The 20,521-nt window shown below is 42.6% G+C and overlaps 2 protein-coding genes and 1 pseudogene across 9 annotated transcripts in view; 1 reads left to right on the plus strand and 2 right to left on the minus strand.

Moving 5' to 3' along the window:
- The window catches only part of Dnai1 (dynein axonemal intermediate chain 1), a 68,694-nt gene extending 58,545 nt beyond the window's left edge, over nt 1-10,149 (minus strand). The window contains exon 1 of the mRNA XM_074051581.1: nt 9,949-10,149. Within this exon, the coding sequence (XP_073907682.1) occupies nt 9,949-9,975 (27 nt within the window). The 5' untranslated portion in view covers nt 9,976-10,149. The remainder of the gene's footprint in view (nt 1-9,948) is intronic.
- LOC109690729 (bifunctional phosphoribosylaminoimidazole carboxylase/phosphoribosylaminoimidazole succinocarboxamide synthetase pseudogene) lies at nt 1,564-2,819 on the minus strand (annotated as a pseudogene).
- Nucleotides 10,150-10,376: 227 nt separating the features above from the next.
- Nucleotides 10,377-20,521, plus strand: part of Fam219a (family with sequence similarity 219 member A) — a 50,086-nt gene continuing 39,941 nt past the window's right edge. For 4 of the 8 annotated variants that reach the window (XM_020170195.2, XM_020170196.2, XM_020170198.2 and 1 more), the window contains exon 1: nt 10,377-10,748. In XM_020170195.2, coding sequence (XP_020025784.1) covers nt 10,689-10,748 — 60 coding nt within the window. In that variant the 5' untranslated portion in view covers nt 10,377-10,688. Of the gene's footprint in view, nt 10,749-14,568; nt 14,655-20,521 lie in introns of all 8 variants that reach the window. The other 4 variants (XM_074051588.1, XM_074051591.1, XM_074051587.1 and 1 more) reach the window with 2 other exon arrangements.

A 20,521-nucleotide genomic window follows, 5' to 3' on the forward strand; every position in this document is an offset into this window, starting at 1 on the left:
ACCACAATCCTCCTGATCTGAGCCTCCCAAGAAGCTAGGATTACAAATGTGAACCTCTGGTGCCAGGCTAGGTTTTAGAAAATTTTGATCAAATTTTTCTTCAAATATTTTTCTTCTAGTATTTTTTTCCTCCTGTCTTTTTCCTTCTAGTGTTCCACCTACTTACATGTTCCAAATACATACATGACCTATTACCACAAGTTACTAAGGTTTCTTTTTTAAAAAATCTTATTTCTCTCTGTTCTTCAAATTGGATAATTTCCATGAATCCTTCACATTCAGCTGTTAGTCCCATCCAATTAAGTTTTCATTTCAAATCTTGTGCCTTTCTATTGTTTCTATATTTCTGCTTAGATTTGTCACTTGTCCACCCACTAAAACAATATTTTCTTTAATTCCATAAATATATTTATAACAGCTGCTTTAAAGTCTTTTCTTGCTCTTTCCAACATCTAGGGTATCTCACTGGTACTATCTTCCCAAGCCAAGAAATGTCCCTCAGAGGAAAGCAAGGGTAAATGTGTGACTCACGTTTAAGTGTTTTCCTCCCCTCAGGAAGCACTATCCTGTGTTGTCTGTTGTCCAATGACTAAAAACACTTCTCTTATATTGTGCCCATATTTACAGTTCTTTACTATAAATACAGTTATTGTGAGAGCAAGGGCCAGTATTAGTTGCATCATCATCACTAGAATTTGAAGTCTCCTATATCAACATTATTAAGAATTATATATAAAGTAGACTGTATTTTAAAATTAATTGCAGAAACATGCTACATGTAAAACCTTACAGTAAAGTCTTTTTATAAAGGACAGAACCCTTTGTAATGTAAATATCAGCCCTGAATGAAGGCATTGGACTAGAAGAAATCTGAGGCCCCTTCCTGCACAATTCATGAGAAAGAGATTTACCAGAAACAACATAGAAGTTACTTTAGTGTAAGGCAAGTTATATTTTTCACTAGAGGAGCCAATGAAAGACAGTACTTCCTTCTAATGGAAACTGCCCTGCTCACAGTTTTGGTTGCTTGGAGAGCCTTGTCCCTTGCCATTTACATAGCCTAACATGAACAAATGAGATAGAGTCTCTAAGAGTGGGATCCAGGACTACAGAGAAAACTGGTATTTGGATGGAGATATTGATGGAAATGCTTGTGAGGTATAGAGATGCCAGAGCAGGCATGATGGAAACACGTGAAAGCTATGAAGGAATAGAGACCATGGGAAAGCTGGCTGGTTGGGAAATGAGAATAAGGAACACAATACAGCTGCTAAGAGAAATATAGAAGCCATAAGAAATATGGAGAAAATTGTTGGTCCCTATACCTGTTTCATAATGAATAGATTTCCAACGCCAACTCTAGGCTATCTACCTACATATTTATAATACTCATTTACAATGCCCCACAGAAATACTTTTCCCACTCTACACCTTCCTTTTTTTCTTCACTAATAAATTTTTCTGTGATTTAAAATCATCTTTTTATCTTGTCTGATTTTTTTTCCTACAACTAAACTAGAAGTTTGTGGTTTTTCTTCTAAAACATTGAAATGACATTCTTTCTTATAAATCACATTCTCTAATTTTCTTGTCAGCCTGCCTGAAGAAAATTCATGTGTTCAATATGTTTGCTCAGAGTTTGGCTCATACGAAGTAGTTGTTTAATCCAAGTATCTGAGCAGCAAACTAGGCTGATCCTTCTGGAAAACAGCCAGACTATTGGGAGTTTGAGGCTATGACCACACATCCTGAACTCTGATTTGAGGGAAGGACAACTGATAACTGGATATGCAGTGTTAACAGGCATCACTAGGCCCAAACCATTGCTTTTGTCTGCCACTGTCACAAATATGGTAGGAATGCCATCCCCTTCATACTCTTCTTTAATCCCCAGAGTTTCTTCTGGTCCTTTATGGGCAGATTTTACCTGAAGTTCACATGGCATTCCAACATTTCCACAAGCTTTCTCACTGTGACCAAGATCAGAAGTTGAGCCATCAGTACTACAACCCTGTACTGACTTTCTGATTTCAGAAGCAACTCTACTCTCTGCAGCCTTCTCAATGTTTTTCTTTACCATCTGGACCCCTTTGGGAGTTACTTCTTTGACATCACAATAAGACTGCCTTTCTGCTAGCCCCGATCTCCTGATGTTCAGAGTCTCTAAGAATCATTATCAATAACATCAGCAACAATTTCTTTGGTGGTTACATCAATATCAAGTTAAATCTTCCTGTCATCCACTGTACAAATCTGGGGCAACCAAGTTTCTCTAGTATTTCAAAAATAGATTGTGTAGTGTGACTCACAATATCCACTTCAATTTGGCCTATAACAAGTCCAGCAAAGCAAAAATTGCAGCAATTGGTTGTTCCTCAGACCACTGTGGATCATTATGGTATCATTTTTTAAAAACATCTCCACTTTAGTTAGATAAAACTTAGATCTTTCCTTGATGCCAGGATTTCTTTCGAGAAAAGAACCAGCTGCTATTCTTCGGCAAACTCATTCAACTGGAATCGTTTCACACTGGGAAACAATGAAAGCTATCTCCTCATATTTTCAGAGAAAGCAGTTTTGATACCTGCTTCCTATAACAACTGAAAAATACAGCTGGCAATTTTACTGAAGATTGCAGATTTTCCTTCCATGTAATTCTTACATTTTGTGCTGTAATCTGGTCCTTGCATTGCAGGAAGACTTTTCCTGGAACAACTCATAAAGTTTTTACCCTCATAAAGTTAAAACAAACAAACCAATATTCAGAACCTCAGCTCTATCACCATTATCCTGAGAAGTGGGCTGAGGTCACTGACCATCCTGGAAAGAGAGGCTGGAATCTAGAGGTACCGTCCTTTTTTTGAGATAAAAACTTAAATGAATCTCTATTCTTTTCAACTTAAAGAGCTTACCTGAAATATAGATGGTCCCTGAATTGTGATATTTTAACTTACAATATTTCAACTTTGTGATCCTTGACAGAAAGTAATATGCATTCAGTAGAAACCATACTTTCAATTTCGATCTTTTCCTGAGATAGTAATATATGGTATGTTACTCTCTTAAAATGCTTGGCAGTGGCAGTCAGCCACAGCTCCCAGTCAGTCGTGTAATCCTGAAGATAAACCACTGTTACTCTATGGTGTACTATGTCATTAAATGAATTTTCAACTTACAGTATTTTCAGCCTACAATGGATTTATCTGATATAACCTTATTGAAAATCAAGGAAAATTTGCCTTAGCGTTTGCTAAGTCTATAAAGGAGAGGAAAAATAGAGAAGACTTGGGCATTCTGGGGAGAGGGAACAAAATCATTAACAAAGATACAGAAGGATAGAAAGAAATGTCTATCCAAAGATCTGCAGATTTTATCCATTTATACTCTAGTTTGTCCCCTAACAAAATTTGAGGCTGAATACAAGACACATTAAAATAACAAGTACATGAAAAAAAATGGGTGTGAGATAAAATTAAAACTAGGAAAATTAGCTTAACATCAGTTCCTACATACTTTATAGGATTAGGCTGCTTTCACTAGGTTAAAGGGACATGAACTGTTTTTCTGTAGGCTCAGAAAGAAGAGTTATTGCTCAGAATATTGCAGTGCATACCTTTCCATCATTTACTTGGTCACTCACCAACTAATTCACTAACTCATTAATTATTCATTCAGTATTTATTATGCAGTTCCTAAAGAGGCAAAGCTGAGTTGGTCCCCACTCCCAAGGTTCTCAAATCTGGGAGGTAAGATAAATGGAGAACATTAGAATCCAGGGACTCAAAGGTGTGTGACACTCAAAGCAGTGAAAGTAAAGTTTGATCAACAGCTGTATTTGTTTGCTTCTTTCATACAACTCTGTCACTGCTTAGTAACTGGGAAGACTGAATATGCCATATAAATTCCTAACTGGTGGAAAACAATTTCATGTGGCTTACTCACAGCTGGAACCAGAGAATCAACATTAGTCTTTTGCATCAGCTTGCATGCTGCAAAGCTCAATGATAAGCACAAGAGCCCTCTGTCATTATTATTCAAGTACCTGGCGTGTACCAAGCACTAACAATGTACTAGGCTCCACAGTGCATTGGGGAGGAGACCAAATGCTGGCTTCAAATGCTCACAGCTGTTTTGTAATTTGATAATTGTGCATGACAAACCTCAGACCATAACTCTGAAAATAGTATTACTGTAATCATAACAAAATGGGACAGCTATTGGCAAAATTTGTTTTCTAGTTATCACTTCCAGAAGGAATTCTATAACACTATTAGGGAAAGAGAAAACTCTCTCAGCTTCCTGCCACTAAACCTCAAAATTATCATCATCTGCATCAATCCTTTTTCCTCTCCTGTTTCAAAGTGTTCCTCCTTCTCTGCACGTTGATCCATTACTACCTCCTCAGAAACTTGGATTTTCTCCTTACTTAATCTTTCTCCTTTATCTTCAACTTCTCTCTTCATCTGGATCCTTCCCCACAGCATTTAATATATTCAAATCTTACTTAGATCTTAAAAAAAAAATCCTTGCCCATATGGTCTCACTGCCTTCTTAGCTCAATTCAGTACAGCTTTCACCTCTGAAGTTGTTCTCCCAAAGTCCCTAATGGTTTCCTAATTATTACATGTAAAGGGCATGTCTTACTTAGTGCTTATCTTCATGCAGCATACAACATAGATGACCATCCACCCATCCTCTAGCTTCTGAGAAGGACACTATTTTTTTTTTGTTGTTGTTGTCTTCTTACTTATCTGGTTACTTCTTCATATTCTCCATTTGGGACTCTTCTTCCTCTATTCACACCTTAAATGCTGGCATTCCTTTCAGAAGTTTTCCCAAGTTTCCACAGAGTCAGTGTTAGGACACCCTACCACACACTTCCATAGCAATACCTAATGCTACTCCCCCCCACCATATTCCCTTATTCATTCAACATCAATCATTCATTGAAAGTGTCTGACATGATGGCCACTATGTTAGGAGCTGGTAACAGAAATGTAAGCAAAGACGTCCACAGGCCCTACTCTCATAAAGCTCACAAACTAATGAGAAGCATACAATAATCAAATAATTATACAAGTAAGTGAATAATTACAAACTATGATACATGCCATGGAAGAAAGGAACACAGAGCATAATGAGACTATGTAACAGAGGAACCTAACCCTATCTTCAATAACAGGCTACGAATCAATGGAACAGGTGGTAAATATTGGTGTTTGGGCTAAAATTTTAGGAGTACATGTCTGTGGTAGGATATGAAGAATGATTCAGAAAGAGGGATAGCACATAGAACTGAAGTGCAATAATAATGAAGGTTTTATTGAGGCTTTAGTAGAGATCTGAGCAGGCCTTTGCCCATACAGGCCCCTGAAGGGTTATCTAAACATTTAGACCCTATCCTAATAGCAATGGGAAGAGTTTTGAAAGAGAAATTGCATTATCAGATTAACAGTTTGAGAAGATTTTTTTTCGAAAGACCAGGTCTTGTTATGTAGTCCAGGTTGGCCTTGAACTCATGAGTGCTGGTATTACACGTGTGCACATAGCACCCAGATGCACCACACCCAGTAAAAAGATCATTCTTGATATGGTATAGAGAATGGATTAGGAAGGGATGGGGTAGAAAGGTCTTTTATAGAACTCTGGGTGAGAGAGGTTGTAGATTGGGCCAGGTAGGTGGCAATGGTTTTATTTGAGAGATATGTAGGAGGTAAAGGGGGAAAAGACTCTACTTAGGGCTTGAGGAAGATAGATGTAAGGTTGACATTGAAATGAAAAGTCACAAAAGTGAGGCTATCTTACTTTGGACATACAGAAACCCTCTCCTGTTTACCTCCTGTCCTTTCTTCTATGGATCCCAGGTCTCATTACCACACTCAAATTTGTGAATTATCCAAGACTCTTTTTGGCCTTATACCCAATTCTTCTCCTCATCCCTACCCTAGTCACCCTTCTTCTAGATAGTATTCCTAAATGTACTGTCCCAGAAGGCAGTTTTGAGAGACCACAAAATGATCCAAAATGTAAGGGGTTCCCCTCCTTTGGTTTTTATAGGCAAATGATGCAAAATTCCAGACTTTGATTTTTTTTTTATGGTAACCAACTGAGTTATAAAGGGGTACTAAAATTTGTTAGTCATAAACTAAAATTAGCTTTTAACTGGAACTCACAGAAGACTCTAATTCTGTTTCCTACTAAGAAGTCTGGCTGCCAAGCAATGTTTGGCAATGCTGCAAAGCTCCTCCTGCACATGTACACATGCAGCCAATTGGCATTCTTGCAATTTTCAGGAAGGACACTTTGTTATTGGGGCATTACCAGTGATGTTTTGAGCTGGTCATGGTTTATGGTGCCTGACATTTGTGCATTTTAATTACAAATTATGATTCATGGAGCTCCATCATGACCAATTTAATATGCCATAGATTATTTGATTAACTCTATGGAGTAGAAGGATGTACATCTCTGACCTTATCTCCTGCCACTTTCTCCCTCCCTTCCTTGCTGACCTAGAGCATATGTAGCAGGCTCTCACCTCAGCAACTTTACACTTGCTATGCCATCTGTCTGGAATGCTCCCCTCTCCCACCCCAGAGATCACATATCTCTCATCTTTCCTTCAGGTCTTTGTTCAAATATCATCTCTGTGAGGACTTTTCTGGCTATCCTATTTAAATTATAGTTTTCTGGTTCCCTGAATTTTCTACTATATTTCTTTGATTTATTATTCTCCTTGACACCTATAACTGTCTGATACACTATATATTTTACTTATTTACTTATTGACAATTTACCTCCAACTAAAAGATAAGCTCCATGAGAGCAAGGATTTATTTGTTTTGTTCCTTGTTATATCACTAATACATAGAACAATACCTGATACAGAGTATGTACTTCCTAAATATTTATTGAATATCGAATAAGATTGAATAGTTACATCATGAATATTTTTTAACCTCTTAGTCTCCAATACCCAGATCCTTTTTGGGGCAGTACTGGGGTTGAACTGAGGACCTCACACTTGCTAGGCAGGCACACCACCACTTGAGCTACTCCACCAACCCTTTTTGTGTTGGTTATTTTTTAAATAGAATCTCATTTTATGCCTGGACCTGCCTAGACTGTAATCCTCTTATTTGTGCTTCCTCGAGGAGCTAGAGATGACAGGCATGTACCACCACACCTAGCCAAGATGAGGTCTTGAGAACATTTTACCCAGGCTGGCCTTCAACCATGATCCCCCTACTCCCATCCCCCTCCATCTCTGCCTCCAAAGTATCTAGGATTACAAGCTTGAGCCACCATGCCAGGCTCCAACAAACAGCTCTTAAGCCATGGATACATGTAGTTTAAATCTGAATAGCCTTGCTGCCAAAGCAGATACAAACACGAACCCAGAAAAACATGTTTATACAGTGCATTTACTTAACATTTCCCAGTAGGCTCCCCCTTATTATCTCTCCCTATCCCGGGCTCACTCCTTCCTATCCTTTGAACACATTCAGATGAAAATTTCCAAAGAGAAGCTCATGCAATTGGAATTCATATTTACCTTATCTTCTCAGAATTTAACTTATTTCAGGCATTGTGCTAGGTACAGGGGAATCAGTAATGAAAAAGAAGACACAATAGAGTTTATAGAGTAGTGGGGATATTACTGTGTTCTGTTTCCAGAAAATGAACTCACTCTCTTATAGGAGAATATGAAGCCCATGTTGAGACCTGAAAGATAAACAAGAGATGAAGAGAAGATGTGGGGCGGGGTGGAGTGGAGCACATTGTAGCAGACAGAAAAGATTGTATGAGGTTGGTAGGGAAGATAGCAGTGTCAAAGGCCTGGAGGAAAGAGTGTGCATATCACTTTGTGGAAGTGAGGGAGGTCAGTGTGCTGGGATTGTGGAATTTTCATAGAGCAATGGTGATGCCTGAAGTAGGATAGGCAACGATGACCAGACCAATGGAGGCCTTGTAGGCCACATCAACCAAATCGGACTTTTGGGACATTATTTTGAGAGCAACAGAGAACCATTAAAAAAGTCTGATCAGGGGAATGACATAAACAAATGGAGTTTAATCTCCTCTCTGTCCCCTAACAAGCCCAATCCTGACCTTACCTCACTATGGCAGGCATCCAAGCCCTACCTGCCTCCTCCCTGAGCTTTCTGCTGTTGCAACTTGCATGCTTCTCCCCCTTTCAGCCCTAGGAATCCCATCCTCCCTTCTTTGTACACCTGTGTTCTGTCTCCCCCATTGCACTGATTTCCCAGGAGACAGGGACAACTTTTCCAACATAATTAGGTCGTCCCACACTTGCTTAGCACTGATCCAAATAAGACTGAGACAAGATGATGATAAACACAACCCAGACTTTTCTTACACTCCACACACCCATAGTTACATTGTACTAAAATAACCTTTCCCTCAGGAGACAGTGTTAATGTGTTTCTCTCCTTCCTATCTGCTTTCACCTTCCTCTGCTCTCAAAGTAACTACTCTCTAATGTATCCCCTAATGGGATGGAGAAACTCACCCCAAAACTTGTTCAAACTGCAAGTTGCTAGAAAAGATTAATCTCTGGCAAGAGCAAGCAGATCAATAGTTACCTGGGGCCTGGGGAAGAGTTAGGGAGAACTGACTGGGCTGAGGTCCAGGGAACTTCTTGGAATAGAGGAAGTATTTTATATCTTGATTGTGGCAGTGGTTCACAAGTGTATAACTTTGTCAAAATATGAAACATGTACAACAACGTTATTATATGTAACTAGACCTCAATAATGTCAAGTTAAAGTAAACTACCTATAAATTAAGGGTCAACATGACAATTCATAAACTTCAAAACACATCGCGACCTCAGCATAAAACTAGGACATGGCCATACAGGAATGGTTACCTCCCTATGGCTGCAGACACCTAAGAAAGATAGGTCCATCTGCTGTAGAAGGCCACATAAAAGAAGCAGAAGAGCCAAGGTTAACATACAAGAGTTCAGACCAAAGTATGTAAAGTCATACATAACATGGACACAGATTTACTCTCCAAACCTCAATATACCCAGGCTTGAGTGCTGCAAATTTAAAATAAATAGAAGTCCTTCTAGAAACTGCACATTAGCCCTAAATGTGGACTGGAATCAGTCGTTAACATCACAGAGGGCTTCTTGAGCAGCTGGGACTACTTTACTTCCACGGTGATGCTGAGGAAGAAAACATAATTCTGCTTGGTGTGCTAAGGCATGTGTGTGGGGGAGGGTAATTCTTGAGTTTTCTGTGAGAAGGGATGACAAGGTGGCAAGATGAACATTCTGTTCCAATGTTGCATGAGTCACAGGAGTGGACCAGAGGCTGATAGAGAAGAGAGACAAGTGTGAAATATGAGGGGCTGTGTATGGGGGTGTGCTTCCTTTCTGCTTGACCTCTCCCTCCTCACAAGCCTTTTAGCACAGAAAATCTAAACCCAACTCTTGCACACAATGTGTTCTGTGTCTCCTGTACAGTTCTCTTGTGTCTCCTCTGTGGGCTCCAAACTGTGTCCCCACCTAGCCCAGCGCTGGGCACACAGCAGAAGATTGAACAAATAATTCCTTTGGGATGAGAATGTGAGGCAACAAGGAGGGGACTGGTGGGAATGAGGACAGGAGGGTAAAGTAGGATAGACTGGCCAGGATGGGTCTGTGGAGTGAGTGGAGTGAGGAGATGAGAATGATGAGTGAAAAACAGATGGGAGAGAAGTAAAAAAAAAAAAAAAAAACTAAAAAACTAAGGGAAAGTATGGGAGAGGAAGACAGGATTAGTGAGAGAGGTCAGGACCAAATCAGAAGTCAGTGGGAGCACATAATAGGGGGTCACAGGGGAAAGAAAGGCGTCAACAGGGAAAAGAAGATCAAGGATCAGTGGGAGAGGTATGATCAGAGGTCATCAGAAGAGAGCAGGTCACAGTATACATTACCTGCTTACGAGTCTGTTTCTGGGGCATCTCCGCAAAAGCAGGGAGCACCTCAAACCCTGAAAAGCCTACAAAACGCTCCCTCGCCTGAGAACAAGAAGGGTGTCGGTCTTCTGGACCATGCACAGGAAATCCACTTCAATTTCCAGTCGCAGGGGTGCTTTGGGTACAGCAATCGTGGGTCTCAATGCTCTTGTGGGCTAGAATAGCTCCTCCCTGACGCGGTTACCCAGCAACCGACAGGCAGCCAAGGCGCAGGCGCGTCCGGCACCCCCTCGGGGCACAGGGAGGAGTCGGGGCCCCGCCCCCTCAGGAATAATTCGCCTAGCGACCTCGCGCATTCGTAGCTCCGGCATGCGGGAGGGGCTGGACGCCCTGACACCGCCTCCTCATGAATAATGCAAGCTCCGGGCGGTGTCCCGGACCCGGAAGTGGAGTTGCCGAGTCACCGCAGTGGCTGAGCTGCTGACAGGAGGCGGCGGCGGAGAAGGAGGCGAGGCAAGACCTGCGGCTCTGCTGGGCCACAGCCGCCGTAGCGCTAGGCAAACCCACGGTGCCACGCCGGCCTCAGCCCGCCCGCAAACCTCTCGCCCTCTGTCCACCCTTCCATTCACCTGTCCGCCCCACTTGTCCGGGGCGGCCTACTCTGCACCACCTGCTGGGCTCCTGGGGCCGCCACCCCGCGCGGTCCCGTCGGCGTCCCCGGCCGCGCCCGGCCCCTGGCCCGCTCGCCCGCCGGCACCATGATGGAGGAGATCGACCGGTTCCAGGTGCCCACCGCGCACTCGGAGATGCAGCCGCTGGTGAGGGGGCGGGCGGCGGGCAGGCCAGGACCGGGAGGGGGCGCCAGCTGAGGGGGAGGGAGGGAATTAGGCCGTGGGGATTGTGCAAAGGGGCGCATAGTATGAAGCAAAGAGAGCCCTGAAAATGCATTGCCGGGGGAGGGAGACTTGCACAGCAAGAAAACCGTGAGAGAATACGAGCAAGGAGAACTGAAAGGACGGAGGGCACCGTTGGCCGAGGCAGAACACCTCGGTTGGGACGGAGGGGGGCACAATAGTGCACACTGCTAGTGGAGGCCTATAGAAGGGGATGACAAGGGGGCTGTCACGGGGCACCGTCAGCAGTAGGCCCAAGGGAATAAGAGAAGAGGTGGCGGGGGGCGTTTAGCCGTAGAGGCCTGTGATGCTCAGGGCGGGGGAGGGGGCCGGGGACAGCCAGGGCAAGAGGGATTGGAAATAGGCTGGAGGAAGAAGGGCCTGCCTGTCCGCCAGTCCGCTGGATAAGGATAGAAACGCTAACCCTGAGCGGTAGACCAGTGAGGAAAGGGGATCTGTGCAGGTCCTGGGAATTCCGTTCGGGAGGGGAGCACAGGCAGTCCAGGCTGGGGGTATCGGAACCGGAAAGGAAAGTGTGTGGCGCGGCGAGATGGAGAATCAAGGGTGTAGATTAGAGCGCTCGGGTACCGACGGGAGAGGAGGCGCGGCTGTTGTGGAGCGGCCTGGCCCATCTGTTCTTGAAGAGCCCCAGTCATCCTAGGCCTACGTGCTTGATCTTTGCTGGGCCCCGGTCCTGCAGCCTGTCCGCGGTCCAGGAGTCAGGCAGGAATGATGTCATCGCTGCCGGCGCCGAGGGGATGAAAGGGGGAGGGTGACGCGGGTTTATGGTGGTCAGGCCTAAATGAGACCAAGTCCGCTGGCCATTGCCTGAGGGGCTACCTGTCTGGCCACAGACAGAGGCCTAGCTCTCTGGCCTAGAGATGGGGGAAGGGAGAGAGCTCCCAGCCCTGTTGGTTTTACCCTCTTTGGAGCCTGAATTAGCAGGAGCTGGAAGAAGACTTCCAGTCAGGAACCTGAAGGTGTGGGCGCTCTGTTCTTTGAGCTAACCTGAGCTCTCCAAGTGCTGAAGCTCTGGAGCTTTCTAAATCTCCTCCCTCTGTGTTAGACAGGTTGGCCAGGAACAGGTTCTACCCTTGCGCAGGCAGCCCTCTGACTGGCAGATAAGCTTTGTGGTTTCCTAGGCAAGTAACTTGCCCATTACAGTAGTCAAGATGAACCTGACTAGATGAATGACCATCCCTATGCCACATCGTTTGGGGGATGGTAGAGACCTTGATTAGTGGCTACCTAGCTGGAAATGAGTGGCTTTCCCCTCTTTTGTGAAGTCAAAACAGCAGCTTTATAGAAATGTATAATATTAAACTAAGAAAAGAGATGTAGGACTTTTTCCTAGCCCTGTGCCACTATTGGATTATTTGGGAGCCAGGAAATCCTGGAGAAAGGTCTGTCCCATGAACTTAAAGTACTTTGGGCTGGGTTAGGAGAACTTTCCTTAATAGGTTCCCTATCTAGTCAAACTAGATTGCCTTCCAGTTCTAAGTTTCTACTCAAGAACCAAAAGAGGGGAAGGTTCAAGTAAGTCAGAAAGAAGCAGTGAATTGGTTCTTGACGACCATCTGGGGTTCCTGAGAAGGGAGGTAATAGCTGTGTAAGGAAAGGGAAGGAGTAGGGTCATCAGGATCTCTGTTGTCTTTGGTGCTTCTGTTATTGCCTGATGTTCTTAATAGTGATTTGTTTTAGGGGAAGACTCCTGAGCTTCTTGCTTCTGGTCTGTGTAGCCCTGAAATAGAAGTGTTTTGGCAAGGAGGTACTTAGAATAGCTGTTGCTGCCTGCGGACTCTTTTCTTGAAGGCTAAAGTAGCCCTGTTCACAAAGTAATATTTTGTTGAGGTTGAGTGAGTCTTATAGAAATAGTGATATAGTCATCCCCATTTGGAGGAGTCACAGATATTGCCCTGCTTCTTGACTTCTATCCCTAGGTTGTACTGTAGAGACACCTCAAAACTCTTTAAATGCCCTCTATTTTGTTGAGACCCACAGAATCTTATATGGCATTTCCCCAGGGACATAAGAAATCAAGAAACACACCACAGAGGTAAAAGGCAGAAGAAAGAGCAAAGTGGCTTTTTAGGGGTCTTTGGGAAGATATTTTTTCTTCTTCTTCTTCTTCTTCTTCTTCTTCTTCTTCTTCTTCTTCTTCTTCTTCTTCTTCTTCCTTCTTCTTCTTCTTTCTTCTTCTTCCTCCTCCTCCTCCTCCTCCTCCTCCTCCTCCTCCTCCTCCTCCTTCTTTTCTTCTTTCTTCTTCTTTCTTCTTCTTTTTTGCTATTATGGAGACCTCTAGGAATCTCTCCTCTCTCTTCTTCCCTGGACTGTTTTTCCATTTATGAAATGAAGAGAAACTATCCATTTAAAGTTTAAACAGTAGCTCCTCATTCTCCTTTCCAAAGAATATCATAAAGACAGAACTACTGACTTACCAAATTGACTTACCAAATAATTATTGAGCGTATATGCTCTGTCCCAGATACTACACTAGATATCAGGGACAGAGTGCTTAGCAGTGCAGAGACAGATGTGACCCTGATCTCTTGGAGCTCACAAGTCAGTTAAAGTTTGTCTCTTGCTTACTTTCTGAGTGAGCCCTCTTTCCCCCCAGGGCAGAGTGGGAGCTGCCTTCATAGGTCCCAAGAGAAAGAGGGACATGCTGGTGTCAGCATCATTGCCCCCTTCAGGACCTAGTGTATGGATACAGGCCTGTTATTTGGTCTATCATCAAATAATCTTCCCCCCTTACAATGGTAGGAAGAATCCAAAGGCCATTCCTTACTTGGGAAGATGAGCTGTAGGGGGAGTCATCCTTTATTTATTTATTTTTTTAATTTTTTTCTTTTCTTTTTTTACTTGAAAGAGAGAAACTCCACGGCCTGAAAAGGAGGCTTGGGGGAGTGGCAAGAGCTGAGCAAGTGCAGCCAGAAGATCTGGGTGTTTCCAAGGTGCTAATTTAAGCATTAGTTCTCAGGTAGTGGGAGGAAGAGGACAAGATCCCTGCCCTGTTGTTAATGCTGTTACTGCCACAGCTGCATGGAACCTCTTGTGTGGGATGGGAGTTTGCCTGAAAGGAGTAGCTTCCCTCCTTTCCCCATCACACCAATTATTTAATTGGCCTGGCTGTATCTCAGCTGCTGAACCAGGCCTGGGCCTATCTCAGAGCTCCCCAAGGGTCTCTTCCTGTCTCCTTGTAAAAGAAATGAGAGCTTCTCTTGGTGACCTATTCCCCAGGCTCCGTGCCTGCTGTGTCTGTCTCCAAGGCAATCCTGAGTATATTAGTGCATAGAATCTCCCCAAGAAACTTTGGAATGGCCCACTTTGTGTGTCAGCTTTGTGTTTAAGCCATACACTCCAGAAACTCCCAGTTGCCCAGGGCTTTCTGTTGACCAATTGGGTTGAGTTTGGTCGGCTGTTTGTATGAGCAACAGATACAGACTCTCTGGTGCTATTGTCTGTTCAGCTGGTTGATGCAGCCAGTCTGCATCTTCTCTTTGGCTGTAATCAGAGAGGGAGAGATTTGTTGCAAGAAAAAGAACAGAGCTTTTAAGTACTTAATTGTGTTAGGCAACACCTTGTCTCTTGTGCTCTGAGAGGCCAGAGATACTTAAAGAATGGCATATGACAATAGACAGGGTCTCTGCATGTTTGAAAGAGATGCTAGATTGGTCTCACTGAAACCAGACTATCCGTTTACTCATTTGTTTACTTCATGAGTACTTGCTGTATGTCTATTCAGTTCCAGATTCTTTAAGGATACAGAGAGAAGTGAGATCTCTTCAGTGGGTGGCCAGGAGAAGGATGGGCTCCAATGATGACAGGAAGGTAATTAATTAATTAATCTATTTATTGGCAGTATTGAGGTTTGAACTCAGTCTCATACTTGCTAGGCAGGCACTCTACCACTTGAGTCATGCCTCTAGCCCTTTTTGGATTAGTTTTGTTTTTTTTTTTATATTTTTGCCCAGAGCTGGCCTCCAACCTTGATCCTCCTAGTTAATGCCTCCTGCATAGATGGGATTACAGAATATGCACCATCATGCCCAGCCTTAGGAAGGTTTTTAGATACATGTCAGAAAGAGTAGAGATCAATGGCTGTGTTCTCGAGAAAGAGTAACACCTTGGGACAAAGTGAAGAATGCTGAGGTTCTGACCCTTTGACTATAGGAGTTGGAAGTGGGGTTTCAGACATCTACTGATGGATGGGAGTGGTCAGAGCATTAATTCAGTGACTGGGCCACAGCAGCTCCTGAAAGTGGCAAAGAGAACATCATAAAGATAACAAATAGCCACAGTGGAAAATTGACCTACATGTATCCTGTGCTCTGGGCACTTTCAGATGACTTTTCAGTTTAAGGATAGATTCTCCCAGTGGGTCCATGTGGTTTGTGGTCCTACAGTATTTGTTAGGCTCCTGAGGGGAGGACACCTTCCTTCTCTTCCTTTATTGCAAACTGAGCATCAGATTTGTTTAGGCCCTCAACCCTTATCTACTCAGATCCTCATCCAACAAATGCCAAGCAAGAACCTATTTTCTGCTATATGCTGTGCAATAATACAGTCTTACTCCAGGGATATGCACAGCACAGAACAGATTGAAGCACTACAGGTAGTGAACACTGCAAGAAATCTAAGAAACAGGTCCAGTAGAGCCCAAAAGCAAATAAGATGGGCTCTTATCAATTGATCAGAGAAGGCCTTACAGAGAGACACTGCTGAACTGGCTCTTAGAAGAGGATTAGAAGTTTAGCAAACCAACAAGATGAGGCAAGGGCAAGAATTTCAGGAAATGACTGGCACAGTGGCTCAAGTGGTAGAGCACCTGCCTAGCAAGTGTGAAGCACTGAATTCAAACCCCATATCACAAAAAAAAGAAAAGAAAAAGAATTTCAGGAAAGAGAATGGAGGAAGACACAAAAGGTTTCATTTGGAGTGAATTAAAGGTTTAATTAAGGGAATAATATGATCAAATTTGAGCTTAGGTTATTACTCTAGTGGTTAATGAAAGACTGGAAAAGTTGAGATCAGAGACAAGAGACAAGTACAATAATCCAAGAGATGAAGAAGCCTACTCTAAAGCAGATGAAGAAAGAGGGGAAAGGACAGACACACAAATACTAATAAGGCAGAATAGCAGAATATGATTATGATATCTATTTGGAGGTGGAGTGGAGAGATAGTGAAAGATGACTCCTACAGCTGAGCACCATAGCTGAAGTCTATGATCCCCTCTACCAAGAAGATTAAGGTTTGAAGCCAGCTGAGGTAAAAAGTTCATGAGACCCCCATCTCAACCAATGGCTGCATGGTGACATTATAACTAATGGTGACATTATGGCATGCACTTGACATTATAACTAAGGGGGAGTACAGATAGGAGGATTGCACTCCAGGCCAGCCCCAGCATAAAGTGAGACCGTATCTCAAAAGTAACCAATGCAAAAAGGGCTGGCAGAGTGGTTCAAGTGGTAGAGCACATGCCTAGCAAGTGCAAGGCCCTTAGTTCAATCCCTAGTACTGCCAAAAAAAGAGAGAGAGAGAGAGAGTGAGAGAGATGATACCTAGGTTTCTTGTATGGACACTTGGATTGAGGAAGGAACCAAATTTCCTGAGGAAATTTGAAGGCCTGTGTACCTGTTGGCCTCAGAGACTGCTTATACCAGAGAAGGCTGCTATTTTCCTTTCCTCAGCTGCTGAAGCTACATTCTTGGGGTTACGGGGAACCCAGAAATCCTAGAAAATCAAACAAGGGAATGGCACTGACTGCACAGCCTCAAAAGGCTACTGAGAAATGTGCTCACCTGTCAGTGAGCTGTGAATTTTTCCCTTGCAACATGTTTTGGTGAATGCAAGAGAATTGGTGGCAGCAAGGAGCCATAATATATTTCTGTTTGTTTTGATTTGTTTTGTTTCTCCCAATTGCATATAGATGAAGGGAAAACAAAATTCTTTGTTGTCTGAATATTTTATGCTATAATTTCTGGCCTGGCCTCTTACCATATTTCTGGTCAAACCTACAGTTTTATTTCTGGACCCTTTCATTGATTTCTTCTAGAATGGACTCTGCATGTTATCGCATTATCTTCAATAGTTAGAATGAAAAAGGACAGGTACCTCCCTTTTATGAGACCACCCTAAAAGCTATACTTGAAGTAGAAGCCTGCGTGCTGCTTCCTTCTAGGTGAGGTGTACCAGAGGAACAGGATTCTGGGGTAGATCACTCAGAGGTGACTTAACTTTTCAGAGGTGGCCAGTGTGGCTCTGCAGGCAGGTGCTTTCATGGTAGCTAGGGTTCAGGTTGTCATTCCCAGGTCGTAGGTACTTGCTGCCCTTGACTACCCATAGCCCAGAGTGAACAGAAATGGAAAAAGAGACTTTTCCATTTTAATCTGATTAGCTTCAGGGACTCTCTCTCCTCCTTTAAAGGGCAGATAGAGCCTTGTGTCTGAAAAGGCAACAGTGGTAACTGCTTCTTGAACCTAGCTGCTTTGTGCCTTTCAGCAGGTCTTGGGAGAACTGGTACATGGAGCCTCAGAGGAGGTGGAAAGGAGAGATAGAGTCAGACTAAGGCAGATACTCAGAGGTTTGAGTTGAAGAATACAAGAGGTATGGCTCAGCAGGGTTCCAAGTCATTGTTTCCTAGTGAGACTGATAGGAGTCAGGCTTTCTGGGTTGGAGAAAGGAAGGACACAGAGTTTGGAAATTGGCACATGACCTAAAGACCTCACTGTGGGGCACCCAAGTGAACTCCTGGGGTGCAGGAAAGGACTGAAGTGGGAAAGTCCTTTAGGGTGGAGGCCCAGAGGGTTAGGCTTAGGAGAGGGGATTGACACATGCCTGCTAGAGTTCCCCTAGGCCACTTTCTTAGGATCCATTTCAACCAAATATGTTGTTGGGTTTGTTGTTATTGTTATTTAGAATTGTCAGGTTGAGGATCAGGTGTCTGTGATCATTGAGAGTCAGTTTTAAATTTCTATGTTAAAGGTTACCTATGGGGATGTGGACACAAGAGAGGACTAATGACCATGAAGGTGTTCTCAAAATTATCATTCTAGTCCTGAGGAGCACAGCATAAGAATGACAAGAGGCCACACCCAGGTAGAAACAAACCCAGCTACTATAGCTCCTTGCCTGGTTTTGCCTGTTTTGGCCACCAGACTTTTGACTATCACAAAAATTCCATTCCATTCATCTAGATTACTGAATTCCTGGGTATGATGTCACATGCCTATAATCCCAGCACTTAGGAGATGAAGCAAGAGAATCTAAAATTCAAGGCCAGCCTGGGCTACATAGCAAGTTCCAAACCAGCTTGAGCTTTGTAGTGAGACCCTGTCTCAAAAAAAAAGGGTGGAGGGAGAGAGGGCTGGAAGTGGTAAAGCACTTGCCTAGCAAGCATGAAGCCCTGATTCAAACCCAATACCACCAAAGAAAAAAAATTATTGAATTAACTACACCTAAACTGTTTAGTGAAAGCCATATATAAGTATGTAGTTAACTTAATTATAATTATGTAAAAGCTATAAATGATTTATAGTTCCCGTATTAATTGTATCTTTATGAAGGAGTTGATGAAGCTCTTTGCTTAGACCTGTATCTTCTACAGTATATTGTTAGGAATATTGATCCTTTGGGGTGCTTAATGAAAAAGTTCCCATAGGCAAATTCTCTTGGGAGACACTACATAGTCTATCCTGCCACAGTGTCCACTAGCATTGTAAAGATTGAGAAGTCCTGCAGTAAAGAAACTTTTTCAACGGAATTTAACTCAATGTTTCCCAAGTTTATTTAACTATAAACTTTTTTCATGTTACATCTACTAACATCTTATAGAACCAATGTGTTTCATGAAATAATACTGTTTAGAAAATTCTGTCTTAGAAATTAGTTTGTGTTCTGACCCATACTAGATTTATATTCTTCCCAGTTTTTTTGAGCCTTTTTTATAACCCACACCATTTTACCCAATGTTAGCCTCTAATGGGATATTGCTGATTTGGTTCAGAGCCTGAACTTAATGCTATCAGTCAGAAGTTCTTAGTGAACTTAGAGGAGCAGATACTAAATGACTTGTTTTTCTCATATTTCTAGAAGAGTTTTACTTCCCACATGCCTGGTTTTGTTTTGTTTTTTGACTGATTTATTGAGATATAATTTATACATTGTATGAATTCATCATTTTAAACTTTACTTTTAATCCTGGTGTGGCTACCCCATGCCTTAGTTCTTTTTTTTTTTTTTAACATGTAACTGTGCTCTGTTCTTTTGTGTTCTACCAAGTAGTAGTGAAGATTATAGTCCAAATATTTCGTCAGAAAGAATTCCATTGGGATTCAAAATGAAAAACAGATTCTGAACGTAGGGGATGCCTTTACTTCTGCAGTATTATTAAATGTCCTCACTGTTCACAAAGGCTCAAGAAATATTCCTTCATAATTGTTTTACACCCTCCTCCTGCATAGGTGACATAAAGCATGGATGATAACCAGGCTTCATCCCTATAACAATACCCATTGATCAGTGGTGGCTGCCTAGAGCATTGTGTTGAGATGGATTTTGAGGCAGAGTTCTCATCTGGTAAGGAAGAGTGACATGGTTGGTTTTCCATGTGTACCATGGTGTTCAACAGGAAGAACAACAACAGTTCCAGTGTTCATCTTGCAATCCTGGCAGCCCTGAATCATTGTAGTTATCCTGGACAAAGAACACTGGGAGATATTAGCCAGCTCAGTAAGTTGTTTCACTGAGGGCCAGAGTCTTGTGATATGACTCCTTAAGAACTGAAAATTGACCTTTCCTAACCTAATCTTCAGCACTGGTTTTTGAAGAATGGATTAATATAAAGTTAACAATCCTTTGGAAATAGATGAGCCAGGTAAGAAGGAGTAACCTTGACTCTGCTAAGCAGATAAGAGGGAGAAAAAGGCAGATTCAGGCAAAGATCTCATGAATAACATATGAGTGACCGGCCATGCTTAAAATGAAACTATTAGCTCTTGACCAAAGGAGCAAGAAGGAGTAGGCTACCAGAAGAGTCCCTTAAAGTCAGCAGCTACTGGAGATGCAAGGCCCTACCATAGGCTGTGTAGCCTCAACCGTCTTCCCACCTTCCCAAGCTAAATAAGCCATTTTCAATGTCTGCCATTTCCTGGAGACTAGTTTCCAAATCCCCAGTTGTCCTAGCTACCCTCATGGATACGTTCAAGTTTTTCTTGTTCCTGAAACTAGACACAGACCACTCCATGTGATTTGAACCCCACAGATTACTGTAAAACTGCCACTACACATAATGCTGATTTTATACTTCTATTATTGTCAGTTGAGATTTCATGATCATATTTAATAGTTGTACCTTTTGTTATATATATTAAATGAGACATTTTAAAGTAGGATATCACTTTGCATTAGCAATATAAAATCAAGGCATGAACCTGGACTCACATCTTGAGCTAGGCTGATTAACAATACAGGTAAGGGTCCACTGGGGCTAGTGAGATGATTTTTCCATACTTATTAGGAACTGTATCATATGTGTGTAATGTAACTCTTCAGGGAAGAGTCTGAATTCATCAAGGTAGAATTTAAGTAAGAATCTAGGTGAGGTTTTGTGATTGGGTAGGCTAGGGTAGACCTTCAAAGAGAGATAGTACTTCAGTGGACAGAAAGCTTATCTTATATAAGATAGTCACCAG

The sequence above is a fragment of the Castor canadensis genome, chromosome 13 (assembly GCF_047511655.1).
Source record: "Castor canadensis chromosome 13, mCasCan1.hap1v2, whole genome shotgun sequence".
Taxonomy (NCBI): domain Eukaryota; kingdom Metazoa; phylum Chordata; class Mammalia; order Rodentia; family Castoridae; genus Castor; species Castor canadensis.